The 20,935-nt window shown below is 41.6% G+C and overlaps 1 protein-coding gene and 1 long non-coding RNA gene across 8 annotated transcripts in view; one reads left to right on the top strand and one right to left on the bottom strand.

Annotated features, from left to right (window-relative positions):
- Gm26800 overlaps positions 1–20,912 on the bottom strand; it is a 32,041-nt gene extending 11,129 nt beyond the window's left edge. Inside the window, exons 1-3 of the long non-coding RNA XR_003951895.1 lie at positions 20,879–20,912; positions 19,614–19,777; positions 18,842–18,944 (exon numbers count right to left, since the gene is read on the bottom strand). This is a non-coding gene — a long non-coding RNA (predicted gene, 26800). The remainder of the gene's footprint in view (positions 1–18,841; positions 18,945–19,613; positions 19,778–20,878) is intronic.
- Positions 1–20,935, top strand: part of Tmem30c (transmembrane protein 30C) — a 35,766-nt gene that overhangs the window by 1,785 nt on the left and 13,046 nt on the right. Inside the window, exons 1-4 of one of the 7 annotated variants that reach the window (XM_017317133.1) lie at positions 6,936–7,142; positions 7,246–7,325; positions 9,188–9,404; positions 18,749–18,859. In XM_017317133.1, the coding sequence (XP_017172622.1) occupies positions 9,213–9,404; positions 18,749–18,859 (303 nt within the window). In that variant the 5' untranslated portion in view covers positions 6,936–7,142; positions 7,246–7,325; positions 9,188–9,212. Of the gene's footprint in view, positions 1–6,934; positions 7,326–9,161; positions 9,405–18,748; positions 18,860–20,935 lie in introns of those variants that run through there. The other 6 variants (XM_017317134.1, XM_011246014.3, XM_011246012.3 and 3 more) reach the window with 6 other exon arrangements.

The raw sequence follows: 20,935 nt of genomic DNA, 5'->3' as shown, positions 1-20,935 counted from the left end.
CATCCCTGCAGTTCTTTCAGACAGGAACAATTAGGGTTCAGAGTTTTGGACCGTGGGATAGCAACCTTTCCCTCACTGGATGCCCTGTCTCTGCTGGAGGTGGGCTCTACAAGTTTCCTCTCCCCACTGTAAGGCATTTCATCTAAGGTCCCTCTCTTTGAGTCCTGAGAGTCTCTCACGTCCCAGGTCTCTGGTACATTCTGGGGGTCCCCCCACCTCCTACCTCTCGAGGTTCCCTGTTTCCATTCTTTCTGCTGGCCCTCAGAACTTCAGTCCTGTTCCACCCAACCCAATACCTGATCATGTTCCCCTCTTACCCTCCCTGTCCCCTTTCTCATCCAGGTCCCCCCCTTCCCCCGTGATTGCTTTCTTCTCCCTTCTACGTGGGATTGAAGCATCCTCAGTTGGGCCCTTCAGCTTGTTAACCTTTTTGAATTCTGTGGATTGTATCCTGGGTATTCTGTACTCTTTCTTTCTTTCTGCCTTTCTTTCTCCCTTTCTCTTTCTTTCTTTTTTTTTTTTTAATCTAATGTCCACTTCTTAGTGAGTACATACCATGCATGTCCTTTTGGGTCTGAGTTACCTCACTCGGGATGATATTTTTCTAGTTCCATCCATTTGCCTGCAAAACTAAGGATATCCTCATTAATGGCTGAGTAGTATTCCATTGTGTAAATGAACCACATTTTCTGTATCCATTCTTCTGTTGTGGAACATCTGGGTTGTTTCCAGCATCTGGCTATCACAAACAAGGCTGCTATGAACATAGTGGAAGATGTGCTCCTGTGGCATGGTAGGGCAGCTTTTGGGTATATTCCCAAGAGTGGTATAGCTGAGTCTTCAGGTAGATCTATTTCCAATTTTCTGAGTAACCTCCAGATTGATTTCCAGAGTGGTTGTACCAGATTGCAATCCCACCAGCAATGGAGGAGTGTTCCACTTTCTCCACATCCATGCCAGCATCTGCTGTCACCTGAGGTTTTGATGTTAGCCATTCTGGTTAGTGTAAGATCATGGTCATTTTGATTTGCATTTCTCTGATCACTAAGGACTTTGAACATTTCTTTAGGTATTTCTCAGTCATTCAAGATTCCTCAGTTGTGAATTCTCTCTTTAGTTCTATACCCCATTTTTTGATTGGGTTGTTTGGGTTTTTTGGTGATTAGCTTCTTAAGTTCTTTAAATATTTTGGATATTAGCCCTCTTTGGATGTGGGGTTAGTGAAGACTTTTTTCCCAATCTGTAGGTTGCTAATTTGCCCTATTGACTATGTCCTTTGCCGTATAGAAGCTTTCCCATTTCATGAGGTCCCATTCATCAATTCTGAACCTTAGAGTGTGAGCCCTGTTCTGTTTAGGAAATTTCCCCCTGAACCAATGAGTTCAAGGCTCTTTCCCACTTTCTCTTCTATTAGATTCAGTATATCTGGCTTTTATGTTGAGGTCCTTGATGCACTTGGACTTGAGCTTTGTGCGAGGTGACAAATATGGACCTATTTTCAATTTTCTACATACAGACAGCCAGTTAGACCAGCACCATTTATTGAAGATGCTTTCTTTTTTCCATTTTATATTTTTGGCTTCTTTGTCAAAGATCAAGTGACCATAAGTGTGTGGACTTATTTCTGGATCTTCAGTTCTATTTATTCCATTGATCAACGTGTCTGTCTCTATACCAATACCATGCAATTTTTATCACTATTGCTCTGTAGTGTAGCTTGAGGTCAGGGATGTTGATTCCTCCAGAAGTTCTTTTATTGTCAAGAATTGTTTTTGCTATTCTGGGTTTTTGGGCTTTTCCTGACGAGTTTGAGAATTGCTCTTTCCATGTCTTTGAAGAATTCTGTTGGGATTTTGATGGGGATTGCGTTGAATCTGTAGATTGCTTTTGGTAGGATGGCCATTTTTTACTCTATTCTGACAATCTGTGAGCATTGGAGTTCTCTCCATTTTCTGAGCTCTTCGATTTCTTTCTTGAGAAACCTGACATGATTGTCATAGAGGTCTTTCACTTGTTTGGTTAGAGTTACCCCCAAGATATTTTATATTATTTGTGGCTATTATGAGGGGAGTTGTTTCCCTAATTTCTTTCTCAGCCTGTTCATCATTTGTATGAAGGAAGGCTGATTTATTTGAATTAATTTTAACTCAAATAAAAAAAAAGTTATATCCAGCCACCATAGGTTACAGTACATTACATTTTTTATTGTTCAAATTCCTTTTTCATTTGTTGTTGGATTATTTTGTTTTTCAGAAAGGGTCTCTCTGTGTAGCCCTGGCTGTCCTGGAACTCACTCTCTATATAGACCAGGCTGGCCTAGAACTCAGAGATCCACCTACCACGTGCTGGGATTAAGGGCATGTGCCAGCATGCCTGGCTACTCTTAAGGCCTAGGTAATTTTTACCTGCCTAGCCTGCCATTTTGTGCTGTTACTGCTCTTACTAGGATATTCTGTGCTTTGGTGCTCTTGGAAAACAATCAAATAGCAGTCACTAGAACTGCTTTTATAATTAGCCACAATAAGCTTGTACCTGAACCAACCTCCCAGTAGCACTTCCTGCACCTCTGTATGGGTTCTCGCCCATATAAGCTGCCTCTGAGATGGACCCCAATGTAAGAGAAACACCTGCATCATTATAAGAAGCTATTTGGAATAAATCTTCCATTTTGATTAGGGGGTTGTGAATTTATGTGATGGCCAAAGCAAACCTGTTACTCTTATCCCTTGCCAATGACCGGCTTTGGCATCCACGTGGTGGGTAAACTGAGGCAGGCAGCAGGGTCAGTGCTTAGAGCCACTGAAGTGAGTGGATACAGATACCTACAGGGACTGCTGCTGATGGCAGCCAGTGACTAGAGAAGATACTCAGCAGTCTTTTCTCTGAGGGAACAAAGCTTGATTTACTACTGATACTCCCTGTGGCCAGTGGGAAAACTAGGAACTCTTAATTCTGCATACGGGTCTACAGACAGACATATACATATTCATACATAGAATGGTTAGAGCAAAGCTTCAACAAGCAGGCTCCAAGCATTTCATGTATACACACATGCACACACGCACACACATAACCAGTAGATGGTGGATGGAGCAAGCTCCAACACATGCCTAGACAAACTTTGCATACATACATACATACATACATTCACATAGTTAATGGGTAGAAGGAACAACATGCAAAAACCCACTCACACAAGTCTTACACATATACATACATACACAGAGTTGATGGGTGGAAGGAACAATGTTCCAGCCACCCATTCTTTATTCTTTCTTCCATAGCTTATATATCCCAGGAAAATCTTTCAAGCAGTATAAAAATACAATGTGATTATGTTTTAGTTTTCTTCTAGTGAATGATTGTGAGAAAAAAAAAACAGTATATTGCTCAATACCTTTACAAGAAATAACATTATGTAGTACAGGTAAAGAAAACAAATTATTCCCCAAACCCCATGTACATTGATAACTAAGCAACTTGTTATAGATTAACAAAATGTGAGCAAGCAAGGGAGTTTTCTCAGCCAGTTTCTCTTACTGGCAGGCAATAATGTTTGGTTAAAAAGGAAGGAATAATCATTGTATTATGTATCTTTAAAGGTAATCTTCTAAGAAACTTAAAAGAATCATAAATCTAAACTTTTATATAAAAGTCAGTCATATCTACCTTATATTCTTAGAATTCATATCTATTCCTCAGCAGTGCTTAATAAATCATATCAGGAAGGTGAGGGCAAAAATAGCTATAAAAATGGGTATCACTAGTCCAGCCTCAGTGAGAGTCATGCCAGCCAGTGCCGCCATTGTTCTTGTTCCCTGATCATAAAAGGTCCCTAGCTTAACTAATAAGAGTGTGTCTTTCTGAACTTCAAATTGTTTCCTAAGGTTTTCTACATCAGAGACAGTAGTAAAAACAAGTCGGCTTAGCTTCACTGACAGTTTTATTTTTCCCAACGCTTTCTGAGGGTCGTGGCTGATGCTCTACATGACTAAGTTCTTCTCTAGGATGGTGATAGAACCAAGCTGTTCCCGTAGCAGTGTCGGAAAGAGATCTAACATTATTATTGTAAGTTTTCATATAATTCTTAAACTAAGAGGGATGTCAGGGCAGCAAGCAGAGCAGAACTCCACAACAGCAGGATGTCCTCAGGGCCTTGGGGGTCATGCCACACCAAGGCTCACCCACGTGGCTACAGTAACTGGTGGAACATAGTCCATGAATTCCAAAGCAATGTGTCGTTCTTCCTTCATGACCCTTGGCAATCCCTTAACACTAACAGGTGAGATTTCCTTTGCCTGTTGGTAAGCAGAATGGATCACATACCTTCATAATCTAGCTGTGTAACTTTTTGTCAAGTGGCATATCTGAGATAATGTAGAAAAATAGATACCAGACATACTTTCATATGGAGACATTGCAGTCTAAGTCTGACAAAATTCAGAACAATCCACTAATTTGCCCTTAAAACTAATACCATTGAGAATACTGTGAACACCCACCCTGCACACATAACCACATTCTGACTCTACCCTTACATTTTCTGTATTTCCATCCTGTAAGTAATTCAAGACAATTGAACATAAGGCAGTCCAAACATGTAAAGTGTGTGGTATTGCCAAGAAGGTGCTGTGATAGCCTACAACGTTAGCAGACATCGCTCTCTTCAGAACACCTGTACTGACTGTTGACATTCCTGCACAGAATAGGAACTTGAAGAGTCATTAGACCATCCTAAGGTTGCAGCCCCTCCTCTCCACACCCTACCTGTTTCGTGAAATAGAAAATGACACCACCCCACGCTAACGCCGGCTACTTCCTGGTGTTCTCTCCACCTCCATGCTAGCCCCATGCAGCGGCTGCCCATCTCGTTCTCTTGCTGTGGATTCTGCTCCCATTCCCAGGCATCTGCCCCCTGTGGTTAGTGGTCCCAAATCCCAGTAACCAGATAAAATCAAAACTCTAGAGGCTTGTGATTTCTCAGTCAGATTTATAATAGTAAAGTCTCAACCCACAAAACGCCCACACAATGAACTCAAAACTCAATTAATATAAACACAAGCTACACACCTAGATGGGGCACACGCACCTTACTTATTATTTAATCATCTATCTAAGAAATCCCCAATACTTAGGGCTCCCAGGACTGTGTGGTTCTGGCTCCTCTTCCTCTCCTATAGGTTCCATCTTATCTCTTCCTCTCCTTCCCTTCTTCTCTCTCTCTGTACTCTCTGTACTCATCTCTAAAATTCTCAGCCTGCCTACCATTCACAGGTTACATTATCTTGTGCCTTCCCTCACCTGCATATAGACAGCAATCCACACCTACCCCCATCTGTATGTAATTCTGCCTCAACCTCATGTGGTTTTAGGAGTTACTAACATATAGCAGGTAGACCAGTTCCTGAAGAGTACACTCTACCTATGGTTCTATGATAGAGTTGACTCAAGCAGTGCGGCTGTTTGGGGGGGTCAGTAACCCCATCCTCCTTCAAGTAAGACCAATAGGCTCATTGATTCAGTAAGGTACAATGCATTGGAATCATGACTTTGGTTGGCCATTGGTTCCCTGTCTCCAGTGAAATGTGTTCATATCTCCTCATAAATAGTGGACATGCCATGGTTACACTATCATATACCTGATTGCACCATGGTTACAGAAAAATAAAGACAAGGGTTTAAGAAAGTCCTTCAAGCCAGGCATGGTGGTGCACACCTTTAATCCCAGCACTCAGGAGACAGAGGCAGGCAGATCTTCGAGTTCCAGGGACAACCTACAATTCAAGTTCCAGGATACCCAGGATTACATTGAGAAATCCTGTCTTGAAAGAAAAGGCAGCAGTGAGAGAAAAATCACTCTCCCAATTTTTCTAGCGATACCACCACTACTAGCAATGATGGCTCTTAGGGAGTTTTCCCATTAGTGTATATTTGCAATGCTTAAATTATGTTTAGCTACACACTGAGGTAGAAGGCTACTGTTAGCATCCAGTGGATCCCGTGGGACACTTAGTGGGTAGAAGCCAGGGATGCAGCTAAATATTCTGTGCTACCCAATAGAGAGCCAACTATCAATGTTGTTGTTGTTAAGGAACCTTGTTTATTAAGAAACAAAGCGTATGAAGTGTATTTTCTTTTTTTTTTTAAGATTTATTTATTATATGTAAGTACACTGTAGCTGTCTTCAGACACACCAGAAGAGGGTGTCAGATCTCATTACAGGTAGTTGTGAGCCACCATGTGGTTGCTGGGATATGAAGTCGGGACCTTCAGAAGAGTAGTCAGTGCTCTTACCCGCTGAGCCATTTCGCCAGCATGAAGTGTATTTTCAAGCATAAGTTGTATTGCATAAAATCAGGTTTGAGGTTCACTCCATGAGATAGAACCCATACTTGAAACTGCTAAAGTCACCAAGAATCTGAGACTAGGTAGGCCATGGGCCCTAGGGGAAAACCTATTGCTATTACTCTAAAGGAACATAGCAATAAAGTCACTCCTAATAACACCCTGCTAGCAATTGGGGGAATTTGTTTTGTTGTTATTGTTTCTGTGGGCTTTTTGTTTCATTTTGATATTTTTTTTGTCAGTATTAGATTTTTGTTTTTTGAGAGAATATGAGGTTGTATGGTTAGGGTGTTAGGGAGGAGTTGGGGGGAAAGAGTGTGATCAAAATATATAATGTAAAAAAATAATTAAAAAAATCAAAAATTTTTAAAAAGTGAATATAATAGGTAGATATAAAATGTGTTTCTGGTTTATCTCTCTTAAGAATACTGCCTCTGAAAAGTTTGCACTTACTGCATATGATGAGATTTTTTTTTTAGATTTTATTTATTTTTTTGTATTAGTACACCATCATTATCATCAGATACACCAGAAAAGGGCATCAGATCCCAATACATAATATGATTGTGAGCTACCATGTGGTTGCTGGGAATTGAACTCAGGACCTCTGGAAGAGCAGTCAGTGCTCTTAACTCCTGAGCCATCTCTCCAGGCACCATATGGTGAGATTTTAATTGTCTACTTGGCTGAACCACATGGTGCCAGAGAGTTGGTGAGGCACAACTCTGTGTGGTTGTCTATGATGAGAGTAACATTTAAATCAATGGACTTAATTAAAGCAGATTGCCCTTCATAATGTGAGTGCGGTTCATCCCTTCCTTTAAAGACCTGAACAGATAGGCTGTCCCCTCCCTTTCTCCCAGTAACAGAATTCTAACGGAAAAACTGGCTCTTCCTAAGGTTATACCAGTCTCTTGGTCTTCAGAACTCTACTGGGACACTGGCTGGACTCTGCAGATTGGGACTTCACCTCTATACTTGTGTGAGACCATTCCTTATATAATATATATTTATGTATCTAGAGATTTTATTTCTTGGAGAGCCAGGACTAATACACTGCCTGTGAAACTCTGTAGTTTGCCACCTTGTCTTATAAGAAGGCTAAGAAATGCTGTTCTTAATGGTTCGTTCTATAGATAACTCTCTTACGGAGCATTAGCTGTTCCAACATGGGACCAGGGACTTGTGTCACAAACGTGCCTGATGCCTTGTGAGACAGTTTTGCACACATAATCTAATCTTGGGTCTATTGCTGCCCAAGCCCTTAGCCAGGCTCATTTAACAACAGTTTATAGATGTTGACTGCAAGTGTTCCCTGACATCTCACACAGTGGGCAGCAGCAGCCTGGCTGTCAGCACTTGCAGGTCAGATTCAAATTTGCATCTGAACTCTTCCAGGAGTAATTCGCTTTTGTTTTGCTTGTTTTGCAAGTATAAAGGTTGATACTGAATTGGAAATCTACTGTATGCATTTGCATTCTCTTGATATTCTTTTAAATCCCGCTACATTTGTCATTGCCTCCTCTCTCTCTCTCTCTCTCTCTCTCTCTCTCTCACACACACACACACACTATGGCTTCTCTGCCTACTTTATAAAAGTCTTAGTCTGTATCCTCTGGCATTTTTAAATGAATAATTATAGATTGTTTATAGCCATCACAGAAAACCCTCAGAACAGAGCCAATGCTGTACGGCAAGGCTGAGTATCTGATAATACTTCACTAACCTACAACAAGTAGATCAAAGAGAGCTTAAGAAAGACTTTTTCTTTCAAGATTTTTAATTTTATGTTATGAGTATGAATATTTTGCCTGAGTAAATGTCTGTGCACCGTGTGCATGTAATGGCCAAGAAGGCCAGAAGAGGGCATCGGATCCCCAGGGACTGGAATTATAGACAGCTGTGAACCACCCTATGGGTGCTGGAAATCAAACCTGAGTCCTCAGGAAAAGCAACCAGTGCTCTTAAACACAAAGCTATCTCTCCAGCTGCAAAACGAGATGTTGTGATCTACGTGTTCTGCCTGGGTCTTTCTTGTGTAAGAAAAAAGAAAGCAAACAAAACAAAAAAGAAAGCTGTTGGGCTGGAGAGATGGCTCAGTGGTTAAGAGCACTGACTGACCTTCTTAAAGGTCCCAAGTTCAAAACCCAGCAACCACATGGTGGCTCACAACCATCCATAACAAGATCTGACTCCCTCTTCTGGTGTGTCTGAAGACAGATGCAGTGTACTTACATATAATAAATAAATAAATATTTTTAAAAAAAAAGAAGAAAAGAAAAAAAAAAGAAAGCTGTTGAAGTTACTTAAGTGCACGCATATATATTCTCCAAATCCCTGTTTGTTTTTCTTTCTGTAGCATCACAAATGGCAAAGCTAGCTGTAATTTCAGAGTGTTTTCCCCAATTTAGTTCATATTCCTGTTAGACTGTAGCCACATTTGGGCAAAGTGGATAGCCCTAACTTTGATTGTAATAATCACCAACGATTTGCACAGGTTTCTAAAGATAAATTTGGGAAGGTTTTGCCTTGACATACTCAACAAATCTCTGAAACAAGCCGTAACAACTGTTTCCAAGCAGTTGTTATAGATGTTGGTTTTTCTAGACCTTAAGGGGGAGAACACTTATAGCTATGGCGTTTAGTATGGCAGCCTTGCTGAGCCTAAATAAAATGCACCCAGGAGTGCCTGGAGAGAGCTGCACTTCCTGTACGCAGCATGTATGCTTAGAGAAAAAGATCAGGAAGCAAAAGTGAATTCATGGCTTCCTATAATTCTTCATGTACCATTAGCATTATGTGATATTACTTTTAAGTATGAATGTTCTAAATGTCCCAAAAGTATGTGAGTTACCCACAGGACCAAGATGGAGATGATGCCCCAGTATGACCTGTCCAGACTGCCAGAAAACACAGCATTGAAACAGCAAACGTTGCCCACCCAGCAGCTAAATCTATCTGCCTCGGTGGTCCTCTCTATCTTTTTCATCACAGGAGGATTCTGCCTCTCTATAGGCATCATCCTTCTGTTGTCTGCAAAGAGCACCAAGAAAATTGAGGTTTGTCCAGTGTTAAGTTTTTAATTTCCAAAGATTTTCAGTTTGGGACTATAAACGGGAGCGATCACTTTAAGGACATAGCCCCTCCACAGGAAACTAGATATGACTGGATCCACCCAACTTTGGGCTGGCAGGGGATGTAGACAGGAAGAGCCCACAGCGGTGACTTCACTCATTCCTACTGTCATGTTGGTCGTCTCTGGCCACAATTATGTACAAGAGCCTGGCCAAATCAGATGACTGTAAAGAAGTGAGCAAGCAGCAAACAGGTGAAAGAAGAGAGGCAAGTTCAAAAGATTGCCATGCCCCAGTAATCCTATACAGGTTACATTGTAGGATACAGAGCACAGAGCCAGCTAAAAAGAAAGATCTTGGGTTCTTAAAAGCATGCACATTTTTTAAATGTTATTCCTGTGAAGTTAACATGTCATGGTTGTAGTAGTTTACTAGGCGCAGTGATTTTTTTCAGTACATGCATACATACATACATACATACATACATACATGTATATATGCCAATTAAGGGAGTTATGATTTTCTTCTCCTTGCCACTTCATTGTGACTACATTCTAGGTCCTCTCTCCTATTTATTCATGAAGTATAAAGGAAGTTACTATGAGCCATGGGCACAATGCTGTGCTAGGCAGCACAAGGATTGTTCTTCTTTTTTTTTTATATTAGGTATTTTCTTCATTTACATTTCAAATGCTATCCCAAAAGTCCCCCATACCCTACCCCCCCCCCACGCCCCTACCAACCAACTCCCACATCTTGGCCCTGGCGTTCCCCTATACTGAGGCATATAAAGTTTGCAAGGCCAAGGGGCCTCTCTTCCCAATGATGGCCGACTAGGCCATCTTCTGCTACATATACAGCTAGAGACACGAGCTCCGGGGGTACTGGTTAGTTCATATTGTTGTTCCCCCTATAGGGTTGCAAACGCCTTTACCTCCTTGGGTATTTTCTCTAGCTCCTCCATTGGGAGCCCTGGGATCCATCCAATACCTGACTGTGAGCATCCACTTCTGTGTTTGCCAGGCTCCTGCATAGCCTCACAAGAGACAGCTATATCAGGGTCTTTTCAACAAAATCTTGCTGGTGTGTGCAATGGTGTCAGCATTTGGTGGCTGTTTATGGGATGGATCCTCGGATGTGGCAGTCTCTAGATGGTCCATCCTTTCATCTAAGCTCCATACATTGCCTCTGTAACTCCTTCCATGGGTGTTTTGTTCCCAATTCTAAGAAGGGGCAAAATGCCCACACTTTGGTCTTCCTTCTTCTTGAGTTTCATGTGTTTTGCAAATTGTATCTTGTATCTTGGGTATTCTAAGTTTCTGGGCTAATATCCACTTATCAGTGAGTACATATCATGTGAGTTCTTTTGTGATTGGGTTACCTCACTCAGGATGATACCCTCCAGGTCCATCAATTTGCCTAGGAATTTCATAAATTCATTCTTTTTAATAGCGGAGTAGTACTCCATTGTGTAAATGTACCACATTTTCTATATCCATTCCTCTGTTGGGGGACATCTGGGTTCTTTCCAGCTTCTGACTATTATAAATAAGGCTGCTATGAACATAGTGGAGCATGTTTCCTTCTTACTGGTTGGAACATCTACTGGATATATGTCCAGGAGAGGTATTGCGGGATCCTCTGGTAGTACTATGTCCAGTTTTCTGAGGAACCACCAGACTGACTTCCAGAGTGGTTGTACAGCTTGCAATCCCACCAACAATGGAGGAGTGTTCCTCTTTCTCCACATCCTCGCCAGCACCTGAATTTTTGATCTTAGCCATTCTGACTGGTGTGAGGTAGAATCACGGGGTTGTTTTTTATTTGCATTTCCCTAATGGTTAAGGATACTGAACATTTTTTCAGGTGCTTCTCAGCCATTCGGTATTCCTCAGGTGAGAATTCTTTGTTTAGCTCTGAGCCTCATTTTTTAATGGGTTTATTTGATTTTATGGAGTCCACCTTCTTGAGTTCTTTATATATATTGGATATTAGCCCCCTATCTGATTTAGGATTGGTAAAGATCCTTTCCCAATCTGTTGGTGGCCTTTTTGTCTTATTAATGGTGTCTTTTGCCTTACAGAAGCTTTGTAATTTTATGAGGTCCCATTTGTGGAGTCTCGATCTTACAGCACAAGCCATTGCTGTTCTGTTCAGGAATTTTTCTTCTGTGCCCATATCTTCGAGGCTTTCCCACACTTTCTCTATAAGTTTCACTGTCTCTGGTTTTATGTGGAGTTCCTTGATCCACTTAGATTTGACCTTAGTACAAGGAGATAGGAATGGATTAATTCACATTCTTCTGCATGATAACCGCCAGTTGTGCCAGCACGATTTGTTGAAAATGCTTTCTTTTTTCCACTGGATGTTTTTAGCTCCCTTGTCAAAGATCAAGTGATCATAGGTGTGTGGGTTCATTTCTGGGTCTTCAATTCTATTCCATTGGTCTACTTGTCTGTCACTATACGCTTTAGGTCAGGCAGAGTGATTCCACCAGAGGTTCTTTTATCATTGAGAAGAGTTTTTGCTATCCTAGTTCTTTTGTTATTCCAGATGAATTTGCAGATTGCCCTTTCTAATTTTTTGAAGAATTGAATTAGAATTTTGATGGGGATTGCATTGAATCTGTAGACTGCTTTTGGCAAGATAGCCATTTTTACTATATTGATCCTGCCAATCCATGAGCATGGGCGATATTTCCATCCTCAGAGATCTTCTTTAATTTCTTTCTTCAGAGACTTGAAGATCTTACCATACAGATCTTTCACTTCCAAAGTTAGAGTCACACCAAGGTATTTTATATTATTTGTGACTGTTGTGAAGGGTGTTGTTTCCCTAATTTCTTTCTCAGCCTGTTTATTCTTTGTGTAGAGAAAGGCCATTGATTTGTTTGAGTTAATTTTATATCCAGCTACTTCACTGAAGCTGTTTATCAGGTTTAGGAGTTCTCTCGTGGAATTTTTAGGGTCACTTATATATACTATCATATCATCTGCAAAAAGTGATATTTTGACTTCTTCCTTTCCAATTTCTATCCCCTTGATCTACTTTTGTTGTAGAATTGCTCTGTCTAGGACTTCAAGTACTATATTGAATAGGTAGGGAGAAAGTGGGCAGCCTTGTCTAGTTCCTGATTTTAGTGGGATTGCTTCCAGCTTCTCACCATTTACTTTGATGCTGGCTACTGGTTTGCTGTAGATTGCTTTTATCATGTTTAGGTATGGGCCTTGAATTCCTGATCTTTCCAAGACTTTTATCATGAATGGGTGTTGGATTTTGTCAAATGCTTTCTCAGCATCTAAGGAGATGATCTTGTGGTTTTTGTCTTTGAATTTGTTTATATAGTGGATTATGTTGATGAATTTCTGTATATTAAACCATCCCTGCATCCCTGGAGTGAAACCTACTTGGTCAACATGGATGATTGTTTTGATGTGTTCTTGGATTCAGTTAGCAAGAATTTTATTGAGTATTTTTGCATCGATATTCATAAGGGAAATTGGTCTGAAGTTCTCTATCTTTGTTGGGTCTTTCTGTGGTTTAGGTATCAGAGTAATTGTGGCTTCATAGAATGAATTGGGTAGAGTACCTTCTGTTTCTATTTTGTGGAATAGTTTGAGAAAAACTGGAATTAGATCTTCTTTGAAGGTCTGATAGAACTCTGCACTAAACCCATCTGGTCCTGGGCTTTAACTTTGCTACCAGGTATCTGTCTAGAAATTTGTCCATTTCATCCAGGTTTTCCAGTTTTGTTGAGTATAGTCTTTTGTAGAAGGATCTGATGGTGTTTTAGATTTCTTCAGGATCTGTTGTTATGTCTCCCTTTTCATTTCTGATTTTGTTAATTAGGATACTATCCCTGTGCCCTCTAGTGAATCTGGCTAAGGGTTTATCTATCTTGTTGATTTTCTCAAAGAACCAGCTCCTCATTGATTCTTTGAATAGTTCTTCTTGTTTCTACTTGGTTGATTTCACCCCTGAGTTTGATTATTTCCTGCCTTCTACTCCTCTTGGGTGAATTTGCTTCCTTTTGTTCTAGAGCTTTTAGGTGTGTTGTCAAGCTGCTAGTGTGTGCTGTCTCTAGTTTCTTTTTGAAGGCACTCAGAGCTACGAGTTTTCCTCTTAGAAATGTTTTCATTGTGTCCCATAAGTTTGGGTATGAAGTGGCTTCATTTTCATTGAACTCTAAGAAGTCCTTAATTTCTTTCTTTATTCCTTCCTTGACCAAGGTATCATTGAGAAGAGTGTTGTTCAGTTTCCATGTGAATGTTGGCTTTCTATTATTTATTTTGTTTTTGAAGATCAGCCTTAGTGCATGGTGATCTGATAGGATGCATGGGGCAATTTCAATATTTTTGAATCTGTTGAGGCTTGTTTTGTGACCAATTATATGGTCAATTTTGGAGAAGGTACCATGAGGTGCTGAGAAAGGTATATCCTTTTGTTTTAGGATAAAATGTTCTGTAGATATCTGTTAAGTCCATTTGTTTCATAACTTCTGTTAGTTTCACTGTCTCTGTTTAGTTTCTCTTTCCATGATCTGTCCATTGATGAAAGTGGGGTGTTGAAGTCTCCCACTATTATTGTGTGAGGTGCAATGTGTGCTTTGAGCTTTACTAAAGTTTCTTTAATGAATGTGGCTGCCCTTGCATTTGGAGCATAGATATTCAGGATTGAGTGTTCATCTTTGAAGAGTTTACCTTTGATGAGTATGAATTGTCCTTCCTTATCTTTTTTGATAACATTGGGTTGGAAGTCAATTTTATTTGATAATAGAATGGCTACTCCAGCTTGTTTCTTCAGCCCGTTTGCTTCGAAAATTGTTTTCCAGCCTTTTACTCTGAGGTAGTTTCTGTCTTTTTCCCTGAGATATGTTTCCTGTAAGCAGCAAAATGTTGGGTCCTGTTTGTGTAGCCAGTCTGTTAGTCTATGTCTTTTTATTGGGGAGTTGAATCCATTAATATTAAGAGATATTAAGGAAAAGCAATTGTTGCTTCCTATTATTTTTGTTGTTAGAGTTGGCATTCTGTTCTTGTGGCTGTCTTCTTTTAGGTTTGTTGAAGGATTACTTTCTTGCTTTTTCTAGGGCGTGGTTTCCGTCCTTGTATTGGTTTTTTTCTGCTATTATCCTTTGAAGGGCTAGATTCATGGAAAGATAATGTGTGACTTTGGTTTTGTCGTGAAATACTTTGGTTTCTCCATCTATGGTAATTGAGAGTTTGGCTGGGTATAGTGGCCTGGGCTGGCATTTGTGTTCTCTTAGTGTCCAGGATCTTCTGGCTTTCATAGTCTCTGGTGAGAAGTCTGATGTAATTCTAATAGGCCTGCCTTTATATGTTATTTGACCTTTTTCCCTTACTGCTTTTAATATTCTATCTTTACTTAGTGCATTTGTTGTTCTGATTATTATGTGTCGGGAGGAATTTCTTTTCTGGTCCAGTCTATTTGGAGTTCTGTAGGCTTCTTGTATGTTCATGGGCATCTCTTTCTTTAGGTTTGGAAAGTTTTCTTCTATAATTTTGTTGAAGATATTTGCTGCCCCTTTAAGTTGAAAATCTTCATTCTCATCTACTCCTATTATCCTTAGGTTTGGTCTTCTCATTGTGTCCTAGATTTCCTGGACATTTTGAGTTAGGATCTTTTTACATTTTGCATTTTTTTTTTTGTTGTGCCCATTATCTCTATGGAATCATCTGCACCTGAGATTCTCTCTTCCATCTGTTGTATTCTGTTGCTGATGCTTGCATCTCTGGTTCCAGATTTCTTTCGTAGGGTTTCTTTCTCCAGCGTTGTCTCACTTTGGGTTTTCTTTATTGTTTCTACTTCCCTTTTTAGGTCTTGTATGGTTTTGTTTATTTCCATCAGCTGTTTGGTTGTGTTTTCCTGTTTTTCTTTAAGGACTTCTACCTCTTTAGCAGTGTTCTCCTGTATTTCTTTAAGTGAGTTATTAAAGTCCTTCTTGATATCCTCTACCATCACCATAAGATATGCTTTTAAATCCAAGTCTAGCTTTTTGGGTGTGTTGGGGTATCCAGGACTGGCTGAGGTGGGGGTGCTGTGTTCTGATGATGATGAGTAGTCTTGGTTTCTGTTAGTGAGATTCTTACATTTGCCTTTCACCATCTGGTAATCTCTGGAGTTAGTTGTTATAGTTGTCTCTGGTTGGAGCTTGTTCCTCCCGTGATTCTGTTAGCCTCTGTCAGCAGACCTGCGAGGTTAGCTCTCTCCTGACTTTCAGTGTTCAGAGTACTCTCTGAGACAAGCTCTCCTCTTGCAGGGAAGGTGCACAGATATTTGGTGTTCGGACCTGCCTCCTGGCCAAAGATGAAGGCCCGAAACAGGGCCTGTCCCAGAAGCTGTGTAGCTTCTGCAGTCCTCACTCTCACCTGCACAGACTAGTCTCTGAGAGATCCAGGACCAGAGATGACTCCCCCAGGTGCTCAGGCAGAGACCTCTCAGGTGGGGCGGACACCTCTCCTCTGGCAGGGAAGGTGCCCTGATGTCTGGAGCCCGAAACGGGGTCTGCCCCAGAAGCGGTATTGCTTCTGCCTGTCCCAGAAGCTGTGTAGCTTCTGTAGTTCACATTCTCACCCATGCAGACTAGTCTCTGAGGGATCTGGGAACCAAGATGGCTCCCCCAGGTGCTCCGGCAAAGCCCTCCCGGGCGGGGCAGACACCTTACAAGGATTGTTCTTTCTGCATTCTGTTTGCCTCATCCAGCTACACTCCTGCCACTGCCCTTCTTGGCCTCTGGCTAATGAACTATTCTGCCTGCAGATGAACTGAGTAAATCTTATATATATAAGTGAGACCATGCAATATCTGTTATCCTAATATTCTCTGTATGCATTCATCTTGCTGCAAATGACAAGATTTTTGCCTTTATGACCAAATAACGTTCTGTTTATTCATCTGTCAATGGACAATGAAATTGATTCCATAACATTATGAATAGGACAGAAAAAAATATGGGTACCTCTTTGATGTGCTGATTTCATTTCCTTCAGCTCTATACTTGGTGAGATGGCCAGATCTTATGACATACCCACCTGTTTGAAGGATCCCTACACTGTTTTCTATAGTGGTTTTCCATAATTTACATCCCCGTGGTGGTATATAAAATCTCATTTTCATCCAACTATAGTGGCACAAACCCTTAATCCTGGAACTTGGGAGGCAGAGACAGTTGGTTTTCCGAGGCCAGCTTGTTCTACATGGGGAATTCCATTCTAATCCATGAAACTTGTCTAAGCTGACAGAGATGAGTGATTAAGAAAGCCGTGTGTTTACAAGTGAGGTTGATCTACATTTTGTTTGCCTCTCCATCAGTTTTTTTTTCCTATCTTTTTTCCTCTGGAAGGAAGACTTGGCAAGTGTGCAGGGAAGGGGGTAGTCTTCACTAAGAAGCAGTCATTGCTGAATTATGTCACCTTGGGCACGAGACAGTGACCCCATCCATTACTGACTGTTGACTAAGGCCAGTCTTCAAATGACTATTAACAAAATGCTTTTATCCCATGACATTGTAGGGTATTTTTCAGTAAGTCTGTTTGATAGTTTGTTTTGTGTGTTTCAGACAGGGTTGCTTCTAATACCTTATTAGGGAACCAGCAATGGCTAGAGGGTAAATCTCCATTTACACAGAGAAGTTTTGTTTTTGTTTTTGTTTTTAATTTCACCAAGTAATAAAGATAAACTGAACACCGCAAGCCAGGATGTTCAAGCTCTTGCCTAGGAGAAAAGAGTTCAAAGTTGGCCTTCCCTTTTCTCATTTAGCCTTGGAGCACAAGGAATTGTTCTTTACAAGTCACTTTAAGTACAAATGTCACCCGCCTCTCAGATTCTATAATAGCAGATTTCATTCTTTGTTGTGTTTTTTTATCTATAGATTTACAAGTTCAGCTGAACACCGAGTTGCACATACTGTCATTACAGTCACAGTATATGAGGGATATGCACTTCTCACCTGTTCTTAGAGGTAGAAAGCAACAGAGATACCATCTAATCAAAGCTGTATGATCATGAAACATCTGTTCTAATTCTGTTTCCATAACTCAAAATGGAATCTATGAGATAAAGTGCACTCCTGTGTGACATCACTTGTAGACAAACTGTCACGTGAAATGTACTGGTGATCAAAATGTAGGCATTGGAGATCAAATATAATACTCCAATCCAACAAGAGTTTGGGCCACCTTGGAGCCTTAGGTCCCTTGGCTCAGCTCAGTGTGCTTGCTCTCTGTGCTGGCTCTTGGCTGGCATACTGTCCTGTTCCTCAATGTTCTTTATAAATTAAAGTATCGTCTACAGCCAGAAAAGGCATAAATATTATCAAAGTAGCCATTCAAGCCATGTCACCTGTATACAGAATGGACTTAAAGCCCTGTAGCACATTAGTGAATTTACACTTCAGCTCCTTCAGGGCCTTTGCACAGTTCAATATTTCTTCTCTTTCCCATTAGTTTTCTCTTCAAAAGAATCCTTCATACTATCGGCACCTGACCAACGAGAAAGCCACACCCTTGCTCTTCTGCACTTCCATGCTCCCAGAATCCTCTCATTACTCTTCTTCATGGGCAGGGAATCTGCCCACAGGGCTGGAGAGGGTGCAGCCCCTGGGCCCTTTTCTCTGAGCTCCCCCCCACAACTCCCACACTATCTTCTGGCTGCATCCTCCCAGAACTGACTGCTGGCTGCTTTGCCAGAGCACACAGGAGTCACCCACTTGGGACATGTGACTCTTTTTAAAATAATTCATTACACAATTTCTCAGAGAACTTAACTTTGAAAAAGCAGAATACAACACGTTCTCGGGCTGAGAACTATTCCACATACATCAGTAATATAGTCTGGAAATATTTGCTATCCCGTTTGGTCGCTTTTAGTAACTTCTTTCAGAGGACATGTAAAATAATATGAATATTTTCCATACAATAAAATGGAAAATAGAGAATGAGTTCCCTGTGAAGGTGATTAGACTCGGGCTGTGGGCATAGTGTTCACAAACCCTTGACTAATACCTTCCTAGTAGCCGCTCCTATGACTAAGAAGGGCAGCTGCGTCACCCCAGCAGATCACATAAGCATGCCACAGACACATGGAGTTCCCGGCCAGTGAAAAATGCCTTCAGGCGACTTCAAATGAGAGACTGTGAGAAGGCTTCCTCCCAAGTACCCCAGAAAAGCTCGCCCACGCATCAGACTGCCCTCTAGCCCTGTCGCAGGCTCCATCTCAAAAAGGGGGGGAGGAGGGGGGAAGCTTGGGCATTGAATTTTAAGATGTGGACTCATATGACCTTTATGTGAACTATTGTTTTTCGATTCTGACAGATAAATTACACAAAGACGTGTGCGAATTGCGCTCAGCTCCGGGAAAATAGTTCTAATTTTGACAAAGCATGCAACTGTTCTCTTCCTTTTTACCTTCCGGAGAAAATGGAGGTGAGTTCAATCAACTTCATGGTCTTGTACTTCATCGTACCGCTCCATGCTGGGTTTGCATTTTCCATCAAATCCTTTCCAAAACCTGAAAGGGACAAGAAATAGAGAGGTCGAAAGGGCGAGTCTCGAACGCATGATGCTATACACCCTCAGCATGCCCTTGTTCTTGCTTTTTTTTTTTTTTCTTTCTGTTTCTAAACTTTAAGATTCTTAACTTTCCAACATAACTTGTAAGATCGGCCACTCGGTTCTGCCACTGTCTTCAACCCACAGAGACAAGAACGACACAGACACCAAGTTGGGTTTACACAGCACCTTCTTTACTTGGAGCTTTTTCACTTACAGCTCTCTCCCCAGCAGCTTCTTCCCCCTTCTCCTCTTGCAACAAGCACTTGTGTGACTGAACTCATCTCATGCCACCCCACCTCATCCAATCAGAATCACACACGCTCCAGGCACCAACTCAGGTCGGTCACAGATAGGCTGACAGATCCGGATCATGAGGAATATGCATACAGAGTTTCACTGCGCATGTTCCGGCAAGGCGGGGGTTCACGGGGCCTGGCAATGGGCCAGAGCGCCATCTTGGCCCATGTGGCCGTCCCCGCTTCCCGCAGGGGTCTACCATAAATATCTGCGTGGGCAGGGCTGTAGAATTTGTTCCGCCATAACACCTCCAGTTAGGGGAAAACGTTACTGGACTAAGAAGCTTTGCGAGTTGGGCAAAGTCACACATTAAGTTGGTGTCACTCACCAGGCAGTTGGATTCAGCAGCCCCATGTCATCGTAACAGCGTAGTCGTTCGTGTTCAGTCCCAAAGAGGATCTCAGCCTGGCTCTCTGGCAGTGGGAGGAATGCCAAGAAACATAAAGGGAAGTCCCTGCTGTTGCGTTAGTTAAACTCCCGTGTTAATATGTCCTAGGAAGAACCAGTGGAGAAACTTCCTGAAACTCCTGGCAAGGAGAGCTGTCCACTCTGACCTTTAAGAACGAGGGGGCGAGGGGAGAACTATGTCGGTTTTCAGGAAATGATAATGGCTTGGGTTTGGGACAAGCTGAGTGAGTTGTAAGTAGCCCTAAGGTAGGGGGCTCAGTGGAGACACGGAGAGAAAATCAGCCTATACCTGGGTTCCTTCAGGGACATTCCGAAAGAAAGGAAGGGGCCGGGTATGTGGCAGGGTGGCAGGGTGGGAATGGTGGAGGTGGAAGGGCACTGAGGAAGAGGAGAAAAAGTTCAGAAGGCAGAGCACAGGATACACCTCTTGAAATATCTTTCGGAAGCAGAATAAAATACAGTTCTCATTTAAGTCTTGACTGCTAGATAAGACCATGGAGGCATTAAAAAAAATATCCCTTCTCAGCTTTTATTGCTGGGATCAAAGCTGAAGGGTAACCCTAGCTCTGTGATCTGAAGTCATTCTGCACAAAGGCCAGGGTTCCAGGGAGCCTTGTGAACCAGGGACTGATACATGAGAGTTACTAAGGTAGGCTCTCTCCAGGAGAGGAGAGTCCTGTGAGATATGGCATGCCATAAGCCTTCCTGTCAGCCTGCTGACCTTCCTCGCTGTAGTCTTTACCCAGCTCCTCCTACCCTTGCATCCCTCCTAACTTCTTTTTTTTTTTTTTAAGATTTATTTATTGATTATATGTAAGTACACTGTAGCTGTCTTCAGACACTCCAGAAGAGGGAGTCAGATCTCGTTACGGATGGTTGTGAGCCACCATGTGGTTGCTGGGATTTGAACTCTGGACCTTCAGAAGAGCAGTCGGGTGCTCTTACCCACTGAGCCATCTCACCAGCCCCCCTCCTAACTTCTAAATTCCTCTTTCCGTCTTGAAGGTTCAGAATAGTTAAATATTTGAAGGAAAAAAGGAAAAAAAAAACTCAAAGATAAAACGCAGTATGACTTCCCATTTGTCTGTATCTTTGGGGAAAGCACAGAACTTGTGGCTAAGCTATTGACATACTTTACTCCAGCCTGAGCGCAGGAGCGTCCATGTGCCTAGCGAGCATACTAACCTGCGCATGCTCGGTGACTCCAGTTTCAAGTTACATCACCTAATGAAAGATAGAATT

This window comes from Mus musculus, chromosome 16, assembly GCF_000001635.26.
Source record: "Mus musculus strain C57BL/6J chromosome 16, GRCm38.p6 C57BL/6J".
In the NCBI taxonomy this organism is placed as follows: domain Eukaryota; kingdom Metazoa; phylum Chordata; class Mammalia; order Rodentia; family Muridae; genus Mus; species Mus musculus.
This window is presented reverse-complemented; position numbering and strand designations above follow the sequence as displayed.